The sequence below is a fragment of the Chiloscyllium plagiosum genome, unplaced genomic scaffold (assembly GCF_037043375.1).
Source record: "Chiloscyllium plagiosum isolate Xiang-an unplaced genomic scaffold, Cpla_swu_hap1 HiC_scaffold_7, whole genome shotgun sequence".
NCBI lineage: Eukaryota > Metazoa > Chordata > Chondrichthyes > Orectolobiformes > Hemiscylliidae > Chiloscyllium > Chiloscyllium plagiosum.
Window position 1 is genome coordinate 106,314,467 of NW_028270145.1, and position 18,849 is coordinate 106,333,315.

Genomic DNA, 18,849 nt, shown 5'->3' on the forward strand with positions numbered 1-18,849 from the left:
GTGAAGTGAACTTTCAGAGAAAGTGGTAGATGCGGTATAATTACAACATTTAAAAGGCATTCAGATAACAACATGTATTAGCAAGGTTTGGTGGGATGTGCGCCAAATGCATGAAGGTGGGATTAGTTTAATTTGGGATTATGGTTGGCATGGATTGGTTGGACTGAACGGTCTGTGTCTGTGCTGTATGACTGTCTGTGGAACCTGATAGATGACCCATTGGCATGTGGATCACTGAAGGCGAAGGGTGAAAACTGAATAGGATTTGTGCACTTGATGAGTTGTTCAAAGCAGGTTAACTTATTCCAATGGCTTTTGCTTTAGTTGGTATATTTGTATTAAATCATTCCAAATAGAAAAAAAGTAATTGTACTGTCAAGGGTTTGTTAATGTATATTTGAATTGCATTGTACGTTGGGGAGAAACACATGCCTTTTTTATTAAAGGCTGTAATTATTGATGATTTTCACAAAGAATATTCAAGATGATAACTATCACCAAAATATTATTTTTCCTTAACCATTCATGATGAATTAATTTCCATTTATGTTCTCTGGTCCTAGTTTTCTGCCTTTGAACTAATGTTGTCTCTATTTTGATGAGTTTTTTTACTCTCCTGATGAAAAACTCCAGTTTCTCTTAATTGTTCTCATAACTAATCCTTGTTACACTTGGGATCAAGCTTGTTGCTTTTCTCTGCAGGCTCTTAAAGTTTGTTTATTTTGTGCTTTGACTAATATTCAACTGCCATAATATCTTTGGCTCAGCTTTCAGTTTTGCTGGATGCTTTTAATCTTTAAATCAAGTTATATGTAAGTTACAAGCAACAACTTTCCAGTTACATCCAACTGTAAATCTTGTCCCCTTGCTATTTCTAATCTTTCAAAAGCTTCAGAACTCTAATTTTAATCCGGCTTAGGTCAACTTTCCTCATTCTGTTACTACATAAGTACTATACTTGTACTGTGTGCCGGAGAGGTAGAAACGTGTTTCATTTCTGTTATTATCATTGAGTGACACAAGCGAAAGTCATTTGCCTCATCAATGACTGATCAATGTGTTTCTCTACTTGTGCATAATAATATCCCATTTGATGTTTGCTTCCCACTCCTATTTAGGGCGCGATTTCCCACAAAAGGTCCACTGACATTTGTGTGTAATATAAATTTGTTATTGATATCCAAACTGAGTCTAAAGCATGACATGTTGATATTTCCTGCTGTAGAGTGTTTCACTGTGCTTCACTCCAGCATTAGGTTAGGCCTTGATACAGACTGAAGTACCCTGACAGCATTAGAAGAATTAGTGATTACACTATATAGCTGTGATGCAAATGTAGAAATATTCTTTCAGCTCTTTATTTCTCTCCAAATAATTACAAATGCTAATCACAAAGTGTTGTAGCACAGAAGACTGTCCAAAGGAGCAAACATTGGATATATTCTTGAGGAATTTCTTCGTTCAAGAGCATGAGAAAATGGTCTTATTGGATGTCTCTGTCAAAGAGACAGCACAAGCACAATGGGCTGAGTATTCTCCTGCATTGTATAAGCATCAGCATTTAAAAGAAGAGAACATTTCTAGTCTTTGAAAATGCAATTAAATTTGCAATGCATTATAGGCTGCCACAGTCACCTGGAGCTTGCTTGGATGAGATGGAAGAAGGTTGTTTTTTTTTATTAAAGCATCTTTCTGAAGAGTTCATTGTTAGGCTGAAGAGGTGGGTGGACAGTGTCAAGATTGTATCGCCTACTGGTCAGGAAGTACTTGCGTGCCTATTCTTGTTCATCCCTGTCTGAAATTCACAAAAGTTAACTCTTAAGTTATTGAATATATATTTGATGGGAATGCATTTGTAGATCAGTTTGGAAAGAGAAGGTGCAATGGGGCTCATTTGAATAGTTCTTTCAAAGTCAGCATGGGACATTTAGCTGATGGGCTTCCTTCTGTGCTGTATGGTTCTGAGAAAAGACACAAAGGAAAAGCGTAGAATTAAAGAAACCAAAGAATGTTAGAAGTAAAGTAAAAGGAAAAAGTATTAAGTAAGATAGCTTTGCTGGGAAAAGCAGGAGGTCCAGCTCTGTACAAGAACAAGCTTGGGCAGCTGCGAAACTTAAAAATTAGTCATCAAGGAGGAACAAAAGCGTTTGACACATCTCTTCAAACTGAATGTACCTACGAGAAAAGACAATAGGGGTTTGAATAAAGAGTTTACTGACCAAGCATGTGAGGTGAAAAACAATGGGTTTAAGACATAAAAGACAGTCAGTGATCAGGTTTAAACAAGGACATGAGGTGATGAGTACGCAACCAAACTTTAGAGGATATCAACATTTAATGTCATCACCTGAGTCAGTACAAGCGCACTTTCGTTATTGCTATTCTAGTAATGTGATCAGTTAACAAAAGACTAACAAGTTAATCACAAACACAGCAGGAATGTGGGGAGGACATCGTGCTCATCAGGAGTTTGAATGACCTGTTCAGTGGGCAAAACCTGTATAAATATTGAACATTGAGAGTGCCACTTTTGGAGTAATCTGAGAGAGCACGAAGTTGGTAAGTGCTGGTACCACTACTCTGCTGAGGTTTTAGAACCTCTACTTCGACTAGGGCTTGGTGTCTTATTACTCTGTAACTGTGATACTGTAGTAAGTGTTTAATAAACCTTTAATGGACTGCTTGTAAGAATTTTATTCCAGGCAATTGAACGATCTCAGGGAAAGAACTAGGAAAGGTTGAGTAGACTCTAGTAGGGAGTCCTCCTTTACCCACTGAAGTTCTCAGGGAAGCTTCAACAGTTCTCTGAAGTAAATGAGCAGCCTGCATCACCAGGTGGTGTCCGGCACATGCTAGTCATCCTTTGCTAAAAATCTATTTTCTAACCCAGTTCTTTGATATGTGTCAACTCTTCAAGAAAGTTGAGATTTTTCTACAAAGGGAGTAAAGAGACAGGTGAAGAATTTCCTTAGCCAGAGAGTGGTGAGCCTGTGGGAATCTCTGCCACAAAAAGCAATTGAAGCCAAAACTCAATGTTTTCAAGGAGTTAGATATAGTTTTTAGGGCTAAAGGCGTCGAAGGGGATGGGGCAAAAGTGGGAACAGAATGCTGAGTAGGGTGATCACATTGAATGGCAGAGTAGGCCAAAGGGCTAAATACTCTCTTCCAATGCATATTTTCCACGTATCTATGAATACCTTTGGATTGCTGAGAGTCCAGCTGGCTTAGAGCTATCAGTACTGATAAAGAGGTTGTGGTTTTTCCGCAAGACACACCTCTGTAATTTTAATGCAATATTGAGAGTATTTTATATTGTTAACTGGTCTTTCCAAGCAACATTCAGACATGCAACAGACCATGAATGGATAGACACAGTACAAGCCATAGACATTAGTTAGTGACAAACACAGAAAATGAAAAAACTAGACCTGCAGGAAAAACTAGACAAACTTACACAAAATAACACAGACAACACAGCAGCTTGAAAAAAAAACTTATCTGACCAACCCTGAACAGACACTGAAAAAGCCGTCTTAGTAAGAGGGTTAAATTACAACTTCGAGGATGTGGACAAGAAAGATTTCTCAACACTATTAGAAACAACACTGAAAGACAACCGACTCACAGAAGAAACGCAGCAAAACATCAGGCAGTCGCACCAACATTAAGCAGGAAAAAGGAAGGAAACACTCTAGAAAGGAAAACAGTAGAAAATTTAAAAAATTGTTATCCTGCCTGCAGACAAAGGACATTTGACAGTCATTTTAAATCAGAGACTACATTGAGAAAGCTACCACTTAACAACACTTACCAACAAGTGGCAATAGACCCATCCCCACAACTAGAGAATCAAATCACAGCCCTAACCAAAAATCTTCAGAAATCAGGAGAAATAAATAAGACAGACTTTCAAAAAATGAAACCAGATAGATTCAACACACCACGCTTCTACGAGTTACCTAAAATTCACAAACTAGGAGCCCCCCTCAGATCCATAGTCTTGCTACCTGGAACACCAATTTACAGATTGGCGAAGGAGCTAGACCAAAGACTAAAACACTTAGTACAAGACTCACACCACTCCACCCGTGAATTCCTGAAGACCATCAAAGACACCAAGATAGATGAGGATGTATTAATTGTCTCCTTTGACGTAATAGCCCTGTTCACATACATCCAACATTAACCTGGCCAAGGAAACACTGGCTGCACTATTAGGAGACCCAAAGACACATACACCAAACACCACTAACTTCTTCAGCAAGGACTATATCATCAAGCTGGTGGACCTATGCCTTACCACCCACTTCACCTTCAACAACAAAACCTACAGACAAAGCAACGTAACATCCACGGGATCTCAGATAGCGGGGTTCTTAGCAGAGGCAGTAACAAACAGCTCTCCCAACCATCCAACCCAAACTTTGGGTCAATTATGTGGATGCCACCTTTGTCATCACTAAACGAAACAAATTGGAGGAAACCTTCAAGACCATCAATAATACCCTTACTGGCATAAAATTCACTAAAGAGGAGGAAAACAACAACAAACTGCCATTCCTAGATGTCGCAATAGAGCAAACAGCCAATGGGGAACTTCATTTCCTCTGTCATCTGTTCATTTCATCTGTCTGGGATGGCATGGTGACTCAGTAGTTAGCACTGCTGCCTTACAATGTCAGGGACCCAGGTTCGATTCCAGTCTCGGGCAATTGTCTGTGGAGTTTGCGCATTCTCCCCATGTCTGCATGGATTTCCTCCGGGTGCTCCAATTTCCTCCCACAGTCCAAAGATGTGCAGATCAAGTGAATTGGCCATGCTAAATTGCCTGTAGTATTAGGGGCATTAGTCAGAGAGAGGTGGGTCTGGGTGGGTTACTGTTCAGAGGGTTGGTGTGGACTTGGGCCAAAGAGCTTGTTTCCACACTGTAGGGAATCTAATCAAACCAGCATCTACAGGAAAACAACACATATGGACCAAATATTGAATGACAGAAGCAATCTTCCCAACATCCACAAATGAAGCTGCATTAGAACATTATTTCAATGAGCAACCCCACACTGCAGCACAGGGGAACTACAAAGAGCAGAGGAAAATCACCTGTACAGTGTATTCAAAAAGAATTGGTATCAATGAACATAGTCTGCCGATTTCTCCACAACAGACCCAAACAAGCAGACAAAACACGTCAGAAGCCCTAGCCACTCTCCCCAACATCAAAGACATCTCGGAAATAACTGCCAGACAACACCAACCCAAGGATACCCAAACACAAATAGAAAGCGGGTTATACCACCAGTGCTTCATCCGGAGGCTCGCTGAAGATGTTACCTAGTGTAGTGATTAAATGTCTGAAACTGAACTTCCAGCTCACCGAGCAAACCCTACATCCAGAACATTCAGTCAAAACCCATCGGTTTCCATGCTTAATCATGCAAGGGGAGTAAATCAGATCATGGAAAATCTAGAAAATTTGTCAATGACTCTGCCAAGCCTGGAATATTTTTGAACATTTTCAAAAAGGCCAAATGTCATTGCAAAGTCAAAGAACTTTATAAAGACAGGGATGAGACATTTCTGACTTTGGGCAGATTTCCAAACTTGTACAATGTTTTTCTGATTTTCACTTGCCCCTTTCCCATCATAGTTTGCTTCACTTTGCATATCTGGAACTCTTCCATGTTGTGGCCAGCATTCCAAACTCATAATGAATGTATCTGATCATTCATCTGTTTGTCTCTAGCAAGTTCTTCACTAAACGCAAGTATTGTGTTTTAACATTTCCCTTATGCACAGTTTAATTCGGTTAATCCTAGAGAGGCTCATCGTTTGTTTAATATTACAGATTTGCAGACTTCTTCAGGGGAGTGCTAAAGCTCATACTGCTCTTGCTATTCTCTGGAGCCACGTTGTCATCTGCGTGGGTTGCCCTCACCTGCTTCAACAGTGTCACTCACCTGCCTGTAACGCCAGGTATTTAATAAATCTCAATTTGCATTTCTTAAGAGAGCAAACTTGCTTTTATTAGCTTGTCAGAGCTGTGCCTTGCATCCAGATCTTAGTATTGCCTAATTCAAATTAGAGATTTGTTTGTTCTTTTTATCATGTCCAAATCATATTACATTTTTCAATGTGAACAGTGCATTGATTATGGTTTCAGTTTGTTAGTTTGCTGGGTCATAGAGAAATATACGCATTATTTATCATCATCGGAACATCCATTTTATTCTAAACTACCTGCAGTAGGTGTTTGTTTTCCCCTGCATTCGCAGAAGGTGCAGCACCTGCCTGTTTACTTCCTCCCTCCTCACTATCCAAGCCTCTGACTCACCTTCCAGAAGAAGCAGTGGCTTACCTGCACTTCTCTCCATGCTTCAGGCTCTCTGCCTTTATTCCTGATGAAGGAATTTTGCCCGAAACGTTGATTTTACTGTTCCTCGGAGGCTGCCTGAACTGCTGTGCTCTTCCAGCACCACTAATCCAGAATCTGGTTTCCAGCATCTGCAGTCATTGTTTTTACCTAGTTGATTTTAACCCTACTGTGAATCCTCTTGCAAGGATGCCTGCCTTGAAGAAGTTTTCCTCCTCTCTCTACAAGAATCTCAGGGAGTCCCTCTCCCACTGCAACTCCCAGGTACTCTATGCTACTTCCTCCCCACCCCCACCCTCCTCTAGCTTATCTCTCCACGCTTCAGGCTCTCTGCCTTTATTCCCGATGAAGGGCTTTTGCCCGAAACGTCGATTTTACTGCTCCTCGGATGCTGCCTGAACTGCTGTGCTCTTCCAGCACCACTAATCCAAAATCTTCTCTCAATCTAGTCAATGGTATTCACTGCTCACAATCTGGTCTCCTCTACACTGTGGAGACGAAATGCAAATTGGGCAACACGTCTGCAGAACACCTACGTCCTGTCGACAAAAATGATCGAGCTTTCTGTTGCCTGCTACTTCAACACATCACCATGTTCCCTGGCCAACATCTCTGTCACAGGCTTATCACAGTGCTCCAGCAAAGGTCTCTGCAAGCTGGAAGAACAGCACCTCAGTTTCTGCTTGGGGATCCTGCAGCCTTAAAGACTCAATATCAATTTCAATAATTCTAGACCTGATCACTTCCTCCCATGTCCTTAACCCAAGCCCCACATTATATGGGCTATTGCTGTAAACTCCCATTGTCAGCTGCTATTGGCCCCCATTAGCAGCTATTGTTTCTCCCAGGCTAACCTTTACCCATTTCTTTGTTCAACATAGCTCTCTCTCTCTCTGGGCTCCAACTCCAACCATTGTTTATCTTTTCACCCTTTCTTCACATCTCCAGCTTACATACCAATCTTTTCGTAGCAATAGTCTGTTCTGTTAAGACCTGAAAAGTTAATGTGCTTTCTCTCCACAGGTGGTCCCAGATCCTGCTGAGTTTTTCCAATAATTTATTTCTGAATACCAGTGTGTGCAGTTTTGTTTTTTCCCTCATTTGCTCTTTCTTCTTCTCTGTATAACTGCCTTTCTTCTAGTATGTTTATGCTGTTTTCCTTTGTTCTCGTCCCTTTCCAAATTGCATCGCTACTCTTCATTGGCGATAATGCAGAGGAAAATAGATCCTTAATGACACCCCATTACCTTCTCAAAAACCTACTTGTCTTCCTCTGATAGCATGTTGATATCGCTCTACAATACGTGAAACCTGTTTAATTTTTTAAAATGGCTTTATTTGTCATTGCAGCAACATTATATACATCCTGCATATTAGTCGGGGTATTTATAACCAGCAGTGTTCCATTCTTCTTTGAACTGCTGGTGGAGACTGTATACCCAGTGCCTGAGGGGATAACCTGTGGATTTGTGACCTTCTTGAGTAATGTCTTCATGGGATTGTTATTAATGTTTCTGGCATTTTATCATGCAGGTAATTTGAAACCTTTTTATTTGATGGATAATTTATTTGCCAACGTATTGATGTTTTTTAGACATGAATCTGAGCTGTGTGATATGAGTAAACGCATATTAATTGTTTTTGTCTCTTAAGATTTTGCTTCTGTGATGCAAGGAATTTAGCTATTAGCAAATAAGTTATTTGTTTTTGCATTATGTGTCCATGTAATATTTGAGGTTTTTTGTCAACTTGCTGAATGCATTAAAGAATTTGTAAGTACTTATGCTTACAGGTACTTAAATAGTGTTCCTTCTCATGAAAGTAGTGGAATCTTGACTGAAACCTTTGTGTGTACATAAGAAATTGTAAACAGTCAGCAATGCTGCACACTTGTCCATAAATGTTTTTCCATTTCAAAGTACAGTAGGTGCTTTGGGAAGCATGCAATCAGTCTGCATCGGTGGCCATTGCAGCTACTCCCAACTATGCTGTCAATCAGTTATTGGTATGTGCGTACAGTTGTATTCCCTACGCTTAGAGTGGTGACAAATCCATTCCCATTGGGCATATGGAACTACTGAAAATAAGTTATGAAAGGTGGGCATAGCCTCAAAGTAATGTAGGTAAAACCAGTTACATTGAAGTCATGGTTGTCCAGTCAGGCTTACTGAACGAGGGTCAAAAAGTGCACAACACCAGGCTATAGTCCAATAGATTTATTTGATTAGATTCGATTACTTACAGCGTGGAAACAGGCCCTTCGGCCCAACAAGTCCACACTGACCCAGACCCGTTCCCTTACATTTACCCCTTCACCTAACACTATGGGCAATTTTTAGCATGGCCAATTCACCTAACCTGCACATTTCTGGACTGTGGGAGGAAACCGGAGCACCAGGAGGAAATCCATGCAGACACTGGGAGAGTGTGCAAACTCCACACAGTCAGTTGCCTGAGGTGGGAATTGAACCTGGGTCTCTGGCGCTGTGAGGCAGCAGTGCTAACCACTGTGCCACCCCAAAGTACTAGCTTTCAGAGCGCTGCTCCTTTGTCAGGTAGCTGGTGGGGCAGGATCATAGGACACAGAATTTATAGTAAAGGATCAAAGTGTCATACAACTGATGCCATGTATTGAACAAACGTAGATTGCTGTTAAGTCTTTAATCACAGAATGGGGATGCAGGTTTCGATTCGTTAATATGTAAATCCCAGAACTGTGTTCAAGTCACATTCCTGAGATAACGTAAGGTTTTATTTTTAAAAAGTCTGAGCTGAGATATTACCCTTTTTTATAAAACCTTAAGTTATCTCAAGAATGTGACTTGAAAGAGGTTCTGGCATTTACATATTAATGAATGGAAACCTGCAACCCCATTCTGTGATTAAAGACTTAACAGCAATCTAGGTTTGTTCAATACATCACATCAGTTTATGAAGACTGGATCTTTGACTATAAATTCAGTGTCCTATGATCCTGTCCCACTAGCTAACTGATGAAGGAGCAGTGTTCTAAAAGTTTGTACTTCCAAATAAACCTGTCACCTGGTGTTGTGTGATTTCTAAATTTGTCCACCCGAGTCCAACACTGGCACCTCCACATGAATGAGCCAGATACATGTCAGATGAGCAGTTTCCTTACATCAAATTCTTCGAGCTGATGACTTGACAAATGGCCTCAGTGAATCAGTGGAAATGTCTCCAGCATAACCTGAAGAAATGTGATGTGTAGAAACTTGGGAACATTTGCAAAACATCTTACAAACGGGAAATATGCAGTGGAATTTAGAATTCAATGTTCCGAAGGCAGCAGAATGTTCGCAAATAAAAATAACCTTGCAGAAAAGTCAACAAGGTTGAGGAATTGGAATTCATAGCCAACTTCATACAATAGGACCCCAAAAGCAGTGAAAGAAATGTCTCTATAATCTGTTTTATGGTAATGTTGATTGACTGGTAAGTGTTGAAAAGTGGCAAAGTTTTCCTGTTTTTTTTCAACAAACAATTGCATGGGACCTTGTACATCCACCTGAAAAGGGCTGGAAATACTTTGGTTCAATTTCTTACCTAAAGAAGACACCTCTTTACCATGTGATCTGTTACACTGGAGTGACTGTCCATATTGTGCTGCAGCTTCTGGCAAGGGGATTTAAATCCAATACAATCAGACTGCACTGAACCAAGGCCTCCATTTCAATTCCTTCCACACTCATCCACAAGTGCTAATTAGATCATCTATCTTGTATGTCACTGATTCCAACTGATTTACAATGCAGTTCAGGTTGAGTTTGGAATCAAAATCTTGCGAATGCCATTCAGAAATTCAATTAAAACCTGCCTGTGAAACTTAAAAGTACGCGACCATAACCCCTTGCTTTTGATTCCATGTTGGCTGAACTTTCAGTTCTCTAAAGGGACTTTGAACTAAAGACAGTGCTTAGTAGCTGTGTGAAGCTGGGAGCTGTTGCTGAATTCTGTTCTGCATTACAACAAAGTCCAGGCAGAATGTTCACGGTGAGTAAATTTCACAACAATGTGAGCGTGCTGTGCAGATGACAACTTTGCAGTGTGAAAGTAGAGTTGACCATTATTTGTTGAACTCCAGTTATTGATGTGCTAGGTTATTAGAAATTTAATTGCATATAAATCCATTTCATTCAACTATTTCTATACTTCGAACAACCATTTGAGACCAGCTTTTGTGCTGATTGCAGCCATGTGTATGTCTACCTGTTTGTTAGTCAGCTTTACCAAAAGACTTTAACCAATGTTTATTTCGGAAGAAGATAAAATATTTGTATGCAGAGTTCCAGTGAAAGGTTTGCTCTGTTTCTTGCTCTGCATATAGTTCCTGATCAATTGGGTGAGCAAGGTCCAAAGGACTTAAGATTTCTGTGTCTTTTAATCCTTGGGAAAACTTTCTTATTTTCTGTACTTAAATAGGCTGTGTCATCTGTATTTAATGTTGTTCCTAATTTAAATGTAGTTTTAGGACCCCATGCTGCATGCCCTAAGAGGGCACTTGGGTTACCTGATTTACATTGAGACAGAAATAAACGTTTCCCTCCTTGTTGAAGTGATAATCTTTCTCTGTTATCCATCTATCCCAGAGACAAAATGAGAAACCAAACGGGTTCCTCTGCATCATCATGGAGCATTAACGGAGTGTCTTCCTGAATCCCATCCTCTGTACTGGAGTATCATAGCATCCCTATAGTATGGAGACACGGGAGAACCCGCAAACTCCACAGGTGGTTGTCCAAAGTGAAATTGAACCAGTGTCCATGGCCCATGAGGCAGCAGTGCTAACCACTGTGCTGTCCTAAAAAAAGTAAATATTTCCAAATGAACTGTAACTTGCATAATTTTACTAAAATGTTCTGCATCTAACTCAATTGTGAGCCAAGTATGTTGATAGGATTAATGATTGATCATAAGATCTCAAATGTATTGGGAAAAATAGTGTCAAAATCCACTTTAATCGGATGATGCAAGGTGAATGTCAATTCTGATTGACTGAGGAGCTTAGTGTACTCCAAATGTTGGGTAGGTTAAAAACTATTCAACTTATTTTCTTCATGAATTGCAGTGTTCCCATGATGTGGTATGTCACAAGGTTTGTGTAATGTTAAGCAGACTTTAAATGCTGTAACTGACTGAGGGAGAAACATAGAAGATAGGAGCAGCTGGAGGCAATTCGGTTCTTCAAGCCTGCTGAGCCTCTTGAACGCATTCAATGTTTTTGCATCAACTACTTGTGGTACTGAATTCCAAGTAATGAACTCTCAGCTGTAAATATTCCCGTGCTCCCTCTCGTCTCTCACTGACAGATCTTTGGAGTTAGGTTATGTTACAGCGCAGATTGTTGCAGGAGTATTGTAATTCCTAGTTTGTGGGATGCAGCTGTCATTGGCAAAACCAGCATTTATTGCATTGTCCTAATATGTCTTTGTGAAAGTAGTGGTAAACCATTTTGGATAGCAGTTAAGAGTATTGATGCCAGCTTTACTTCCCTGAAGGAGTTGAATGAATCGAATGTGTTCTTCTGACAATTCAATGGTCCATGGTACCTGTTGCTGTTACTAGTTTTTTTTATCTTGGGTTAAATTAATTTAATTTGAGTTCCTCATGGAATCTGAACTTCTCTCTGGATCATAATCCCTGGTGTTTGGATTGCTGGTCTAGCAACGTAACCACTACACTACTGTTGCTCCCTTGCAAAGACATGAAAGAGATTCTTTTCCGGCAATGAAAATAGATATGCTTTTATGAAATGCCTTTCACAGAGAAGAACTCATAGAACACTGAAAAATCTGTATTTTATAAGCACTGCTCTCCAGATATTTAACTTTTTGTAGTGACTCACTGGAATGTTTTTGTTTTCCATAATTTTAATAAAATGATCAGTGTTCCTTGCTGTCTGCAAACTTTTGCTTTGTGGACCAAATATGCATAATATTTGGCATCTCGGGGGCTCAATATAAAGTTTAATCCCAGGTTGTGTATTTCAAGTTCATCTCAAGTTCTTCACATAAATGGATCTTCATGTTTTGATGTTGAGTTATCCATCAACTCCTAAGAATGGCCTTTCCAGTCCCTCAATTCAAGCCCATGACTAAACATGAGGGATTAAGAAGGGAATCAATGGTTATGAATAGAAGGCGGAAGAATGGTGTTGAGAAATATATCAGCTGTGATCGGATGGCAGAGCAGGCCCAATGGGCTGAATAGCCTCATTCTGCCACTATAGCTTATGGTCTGAGAAGAGAGATTAAAACTGGGCTGTTTGGGTTTGGGAAAGCACCTCCCCACCCAACGTTTTCACAGAAAGTAAAGGCACTTTATTTGCGTTAGCTGGCTCCCGTGAAACAATACCACAGCAAGAGTGAACACGTTCAGTTCTTAATATGTGGAATAGTTAGAATGCTACAGTTATGTATTCTTTGTGTATGATTAATAATTCACAATTCCAAATTCAGAGTGCTGATTGTAGCAATTGGAGAAATCACATTATGCTTTGATTATCAGTATTTGAAGCAGGTTTAAAATCTAAAATAAATATGGTCAACTCCTGGAAAATATCAGTGGGTTACATGGCATTTGTGGAGAGAAACAGGCAACATTTTGAGTCCATGATCTTTCATCAGAACTGGAAATTGCATCTCTTTTTGTGACATGAACCATCCTCTGATTAGATTTTAAGTTGTCAGTTTTCTTTCGAGTTAAATTGTGTTTTTTTTTCCATTTTGTCATAGTGACGAAAGGTCACAATTAGAACTCTTTCAAGGTTGCCAGTGCAGTGTGTTAGGAGAATGGGAGGGAATTCAGAAAGGACAAAAATAAGTCTGGTTATGAGAAGCAGAAAAGTTGAAAATGAAAATTGGAAAATAGCGAAAACTAATGTCAACATAAAATGGAGTCCAACTAAGGAACGATGTTTAAAAGGACAAAAGGAAATGCATTGTATTTGAACACGTAGAATTCGTAGCAAGATAAGTGTGTTGATAACACAAATAGATGTAATGTAATTTTCCATCAAGGTGACTTCAGGGTGTCCAACGCTGGCAACTTATAATTTATAAATAGAATTTAGTGAAAGGAATAAGTCCTCTGCCCCTTGAGCCTGTCCACAATAAGATGATTGATATCCTTGTAACTACTTCATATTCCTGCTGTGACACATTAACGAGGTAGGTGGGGCTTGAACCAAGAATTTCAGTCAAGAGTGTGGTACTGGAAAAGCGCCACATGTCGATTCTCCTGCTCCTCAGATGCTGCTTGACCTGCTTTGCTTTTCCAGCACCCCACACTCTATTCTAATCTCCAGCATTTGCAGTCCTCACTTTCGCCAAGAACTTCAGGCCCACTTGCAGCGGCATTGCCATTATGAGAGTCTTTCCTCCCCTATTTCTATTCAATGAAGGTTGGAATTGAAGAATAACGTAAGGGTTATAGAACAATACAGCAGAGAACAGGTCGGCCCTCGATGTTGCGCCGACCTGTGAACTATTCTCAGCTCGTCCTCATACATTATCCCAAAACCCTCCATGTGCTTATCTAAGGATTGTTTAAATCTCCCTAATGTGGCTGAGTTGACTACATTAGCAGGTAGGGCATTCCACGCCCTTACCACTCTCTGCATAACGAACCTGCCTCTGACATCTGTCTTAAATCTATCACCCCGCAATTTGTAGTTATGCCCTCTCATACAAGCTGACATCATCGTCCTAGGAAAAAGACAGTCTACTCTTTCTAATCCTCTGATCGTCTTGTATGTCTCTATACCCAATCCCCACTTAGCCACCTTCTTTCCAGTCAGAATAGACCCAAAGTGTCTCAGCCTTTCCTCTTAAGACCTTCCCTCCAGACCAGGCAACATCCTGGTAAATCTGATTATATGGTAATTTATCACTAAACTTGTATTTTAGTATCTGAAGATTGTGGGAAATACTGAAAGAAGTTAAAGAATTTCATAGTTTGAGGTCTCAGGAAAATAATTTGTTTGAGTGGGAGGCAATAAGAATGTTTTAAAAAAAATTCCAGCTGAGTAGGCTAAATCCTGTAAAGAATCATGATGCACTGGGTTGCACACACTTATTTTTAAGAGCAAGTTGACATTTACTGATGTAGTCAGTATTTTTGCTTCCTCAGACTGACTATCCATGCGATGTGATCACTGGCAAGCCTGCTTTTATTGCCTGTCCCTAAATGCCTTCGAAGATGGTGGTGAACCACCCTTTTGACAATTGAGTGGCTTTTGGCCATTTCAGAGGACATTTAAATGTCAACTGTATTGTGCATCTGAAATGGATGGAACAGTGGCATGGTGGTTAGCACTGCTGCCTCACAGCACTAGGGAACCGGGCTCGATTCCAGCCTTGGATGACTGGATGGAATTTACACATTCTCCCCGTGCCTGGTTAGGTGGATTGGCCATGTTAAATTTCCCCATAGTTCCAGGGATGTGCAGGCTTGCTGGATTAGTGATGGTAAATGTGGGGTTCGGGGAAGGAAGGTCAGGGTGGATCTCGGTGGGATGATCTTTGGAGGGTTGGTGCAGTCTCAATGGACCAGAAGGTCTCTCTACACTGTAGGAATTCTGTTCAAAGTCCAATGGAGTTGAGACCAGCTAAGAATGGCTTTCTTTCCTTTTCTGCTAATAGTGAAACTGTTGAAGTTTTGGAATAATCAGTAGTTTTATGCTTACCGTGACAAGTATTAGCTTCGCACTTTATTTCAGGTATGTTTAACCAACTGAACTTGCATTCCCCAAATGCCATGTTGACATTTAAACTTGTCATTTATCATTGGTGCAGTATAGTCCGGCACCATAATGATTATTACTAATCCACCTACATGACCAATGTTTAAGTTCTTAATGAATCTGTTCTGAATCACTGGATTCCAAATATTAACTGTTTTCTGTCTACAGCTGTTGAATTTCTCCAGAAATTTGTTTTTGTTTTGGGTCTTGATTGAAAATATGTTAAGAAAATCTTAAATATTTACCTCTCTGGGCAAATAAATGTATTTATACGTTGATTGAAAAATCTCTTCAATCTCAAAGTTTGTGTAAAGATTAGTAGTCCGGGTGCTGGTTCAATGAGCTGTCTTGAACTGGGTGATTAGCGTTGTGGTGTAAATCTGAAACGACCTCTTGTTGTTCAGTGCTCCAGGGTACCGAATTAATCAGATGAGGGGTAACTAGTGGCATAGCAATGTCACAGGGCTAACAGCCAAGAGACCCAGACAAACACTTTAGGGTTCATGCCAATTGTTGGAATTTCAATTCAGTTAAGAAGTCTTGAATTTTCTTTTTTTTTCATTTGTGGGACATGGATGTGACTAGTTGGGTCGGCATTTATTGCCCTTGTGTCCCTAGATGCCAGGTGTCCCTAGGTGGTGTGAGCTGCCTTCAATAAATGCTGCAATCCACAGATTTCAACACTAGTGACCATGACCAACGTTAAAAACCCATCGGATTCACTAATGCCCTTCCTTGCCATCTGCCATCCTTGCCCAGTCTGACCTACATGTGACCCCAGCAGTTATGGCCTTCTGAAATGGCCGAGCAAGCCTCTCAATTGAAGGGCAATTTCAGATGAATAGTAAAGACTGACCCTTCCAGTGATCCCACATCCCATTAGAGGGTTAAAAAAAATTGCAAATGGAGCACGCTTGACAGAAAATGTATCAATTCCTTGTAGACTCAGGGTGCAACCAGAATCTTGCTTCTAGGCAATTTGATGCAAATAAATTTAATGGCACAGCAGATTGAAAATTTTAAAAAGGCATGAATACTTGAGATATCGTTTGCCAGAGAGGAGGCTGAAACCTGAGTATTTTAATGTCACTTTGTATTTCCATATGTGACGCAAAAAAGGCAAACAACAAGCTCGAATGTACTGCCTTGATCATTCAACAGTTGTGCTGAAGATATAAAGTGCTCTGCTTAGAAAACACCTGAACACTTAGTACAATATGACAGGTTGTTCAATACACAGGCAGTATAACAAAGGGCATTTGTGGAATGATTGAGAGGACATTTTCTTTTTGAAAAGAGGCATCTTCCACTACTCTGGTGTAGTGAATAGTTAACTCAGGACAGAACATGAAGCATGATTTAATAATTTTCAAAAATGGTAGCCGTGCAAATCCAGGGCGGTGAAGGTAGTGGCACAAAAGGGACTTATGGCTGGGATGCATCAGCAGGGAGTGTTTGACACTTGAATGAACTTAATTAAAAACTGCCTGAATCACTGAATGACTGCAGGGTTGATACTCTGATAGGATGAATTAAATGGACTGAATGGCTTTCACCATCTGCTGCGCTGTTGTTGATTCATGTCTGTGAATGCTTAATCAGACAAGGTCTTTGTGGATGCTGGGGGTATAACTGTCAGCATCGTGGACATCTCCAAGATCTTCATGGAACTAAGTTTGATAGGTTATGTTGACATTTGCAACCAACATGCAATAAACTTTCACAAATAATAGATGAGTAAATAAGTGGTCAACTTTGTTTTTTATTGGTGTAGATGGAGCAGGGAATGCTGCCCAAGATGATTGGAAAGGATGTTTTACATTCCCCTTGACGCAGACTTAGTTGACGGTCTCATTTGAAGGAAGAATAAACGAGCACGTATCTTGCAGTAGCTGATAAGGTTGAGTTACTTGCCTTGGTATCCAAGGCTGCTGCACAGTGTGAGGAGTGTACAATGATATGTGAATATTCAGTTGACCAAGAATAAACCTGATCTCATTTCCCGTAATGCTACAATGTTGTGCTGTAACTCCAGCATCTGGAATTGCATAATCAATTGCTTCAAAGCTCATGGAAAGTGGGAATCTACTACAATTCCATAAAGTTTTCTTTGCATCCGGTTGTTTGTTTGCAAAGTAAGGATCACTAGCCCTCTTGTGATTTCAACCTCTCCTGTATTGAAGTTTTGCAAAATATCCTTAATAGCCTGAGGCATTTCAATTTGAGCATTTCTCTATAAAATGTGTACTATTAAAAATTGCCTAGCAAGTCATACAGCGTTTAGAAGCTAACATGTTTTGTGGATGTTGCAGTTTTGAGGTAGATTGTTGCTTCACAGTAGAGGACATTTTCCTCTGGAATTGATTGTGGAAATGGCTGGTGCACACTATTACACTGTCATGTTATAACTACACACTGGTATTACTGTCCAGTAGAATAGCTGAGCAGTCACAAGGGCAATGTAGCCCACTTCTTAGATTTCTTAAGTTCCAATATATTTGATATTCTGTGTGCTGCTTGATGTTTATCTTTGAAGGTGATTAGCAAATATTTAACGTTAATGGGAATTAAGCCAATATCTAACTTTGGACCTTAAAGGTATTGTCACAGGATAGTGATGGAAGTTAACAGTTCCTCAAATCTGCTACACTGCTGAGACACCAGCCATCTTTCCTTTGGGGGATATGTTACTAACTGCATCCTCAGTAACATTGACCAGAGGAAAGAGGAAGTTTTCTAAAATGAAAGCAAAGAAGCTGGGTGCTGGAAACCTAAAATTAGAGGTGCTGGAGATCTGTGGTGAGAGAATTATATTTAATCTTTCAGTTATGTGAACTTTAACTGGTGGCACTGCTGAGCCTGAATAGAGAAAGAAAGTGTCAGTATAAGCAGTGATTTTGTACACTCTTGTTTCGCTGTTTGTTCACAGCTAGTGATCTGGTTTGGTGGCATAGTGATAGTGTCACTGGATTAATAATTTAAAGACTTGGGCTAATGTCCTATGGGGACAGATTGAGCAGTAGCTACTAGAATTTTAATTCCATCAATAAACCTGGCATTAAAAGCTCATCTCCATGACAGCAACTATCATGACAAATGTTATCGATTGCTGGAAAAAGAAACAATCTGATTCATTAATGTCCTTTTTGGAAGCCTTACCCATTCTGGCTTCTATATGACTCCAGACCCACAGCAATGTAGCTGACTCATATTTAGTTAGAAATTAATTTACTTTCAGTAAAACTTTATCAGCTGCCTAGATGGGATTTGAACTTGTCTCTCAATATCATGGAACCGGCCTCCAGATCTCCTAGTTCAACATCTTAAAAATGGCCCAGCAAGTCACTCAGTTCAAGGTCATGATTTAGAGATGCTGGGGTGTACAAAGTTAAAAAATCATGCAACACCAGGTTATAGTCCAACAGGTTTAATTGGAAGCACACTAACTTTCGGAGCGACGCTCCTTTATCAGGTGATAGTGGAGGACACGATTCTAAGATTGTGTCCTCTATATCGTGGTATTCGAATAGATGAAAGACTCAACAGACAATCAAGGTATTTTTCAATGTATAATTTCAGTTATATCACACTGTAAATTTTTGCTATAAATTCTGTGCCTTAGAATTGTGTCCTCCACTATCACCTGATGAAGGAGCGGCGCTCCGAAAGCTAGTGTGCATCCTAACCCTAGTGCGAATCTATAGCTTGGTGTTGTGAT

At 40.1% G+C, this 18,849-nt stretch overlaps 1 protein-coding gene and 1 long non-coding RNA gene across 3 annotated transcripts in view; one reads left to right on the plus strand and one right to left on the minus strand.

Annotated features, from left to right (window-relative positions):
- Positions 1-18,849, minus strand: part of LOC148149676 (uncharacterized) — a 141,530-nt gene that overhangs the window by 122,140 nt on the left and 541 nt on the right. The window lies entirely within an intron of this gene.
- The window catches only part of slc49a4 (solute carrier family 49 member 4), a 70,410-nt gene that overhangs the window by 45,371 nt on the left and 6,190 nt on the right, over positions 1-18,849 (plus strand). For both annotated transcript variants that reach the window (XM_043694263.2, XM_087989342.1), the window contains exons 7-8: positions 5,846-5,973; positions 7,721-7,903. In XM_043694263.2, coding sequence (XP_043550198.1) covers positions 5,846-5,973; positions 7,721-7,903 — 311 coding nt within the window. The remainder of the gene's footprint in view (positions 1-5,845; positions 5,974-7,720; positions 7,904-18,849) is intronic.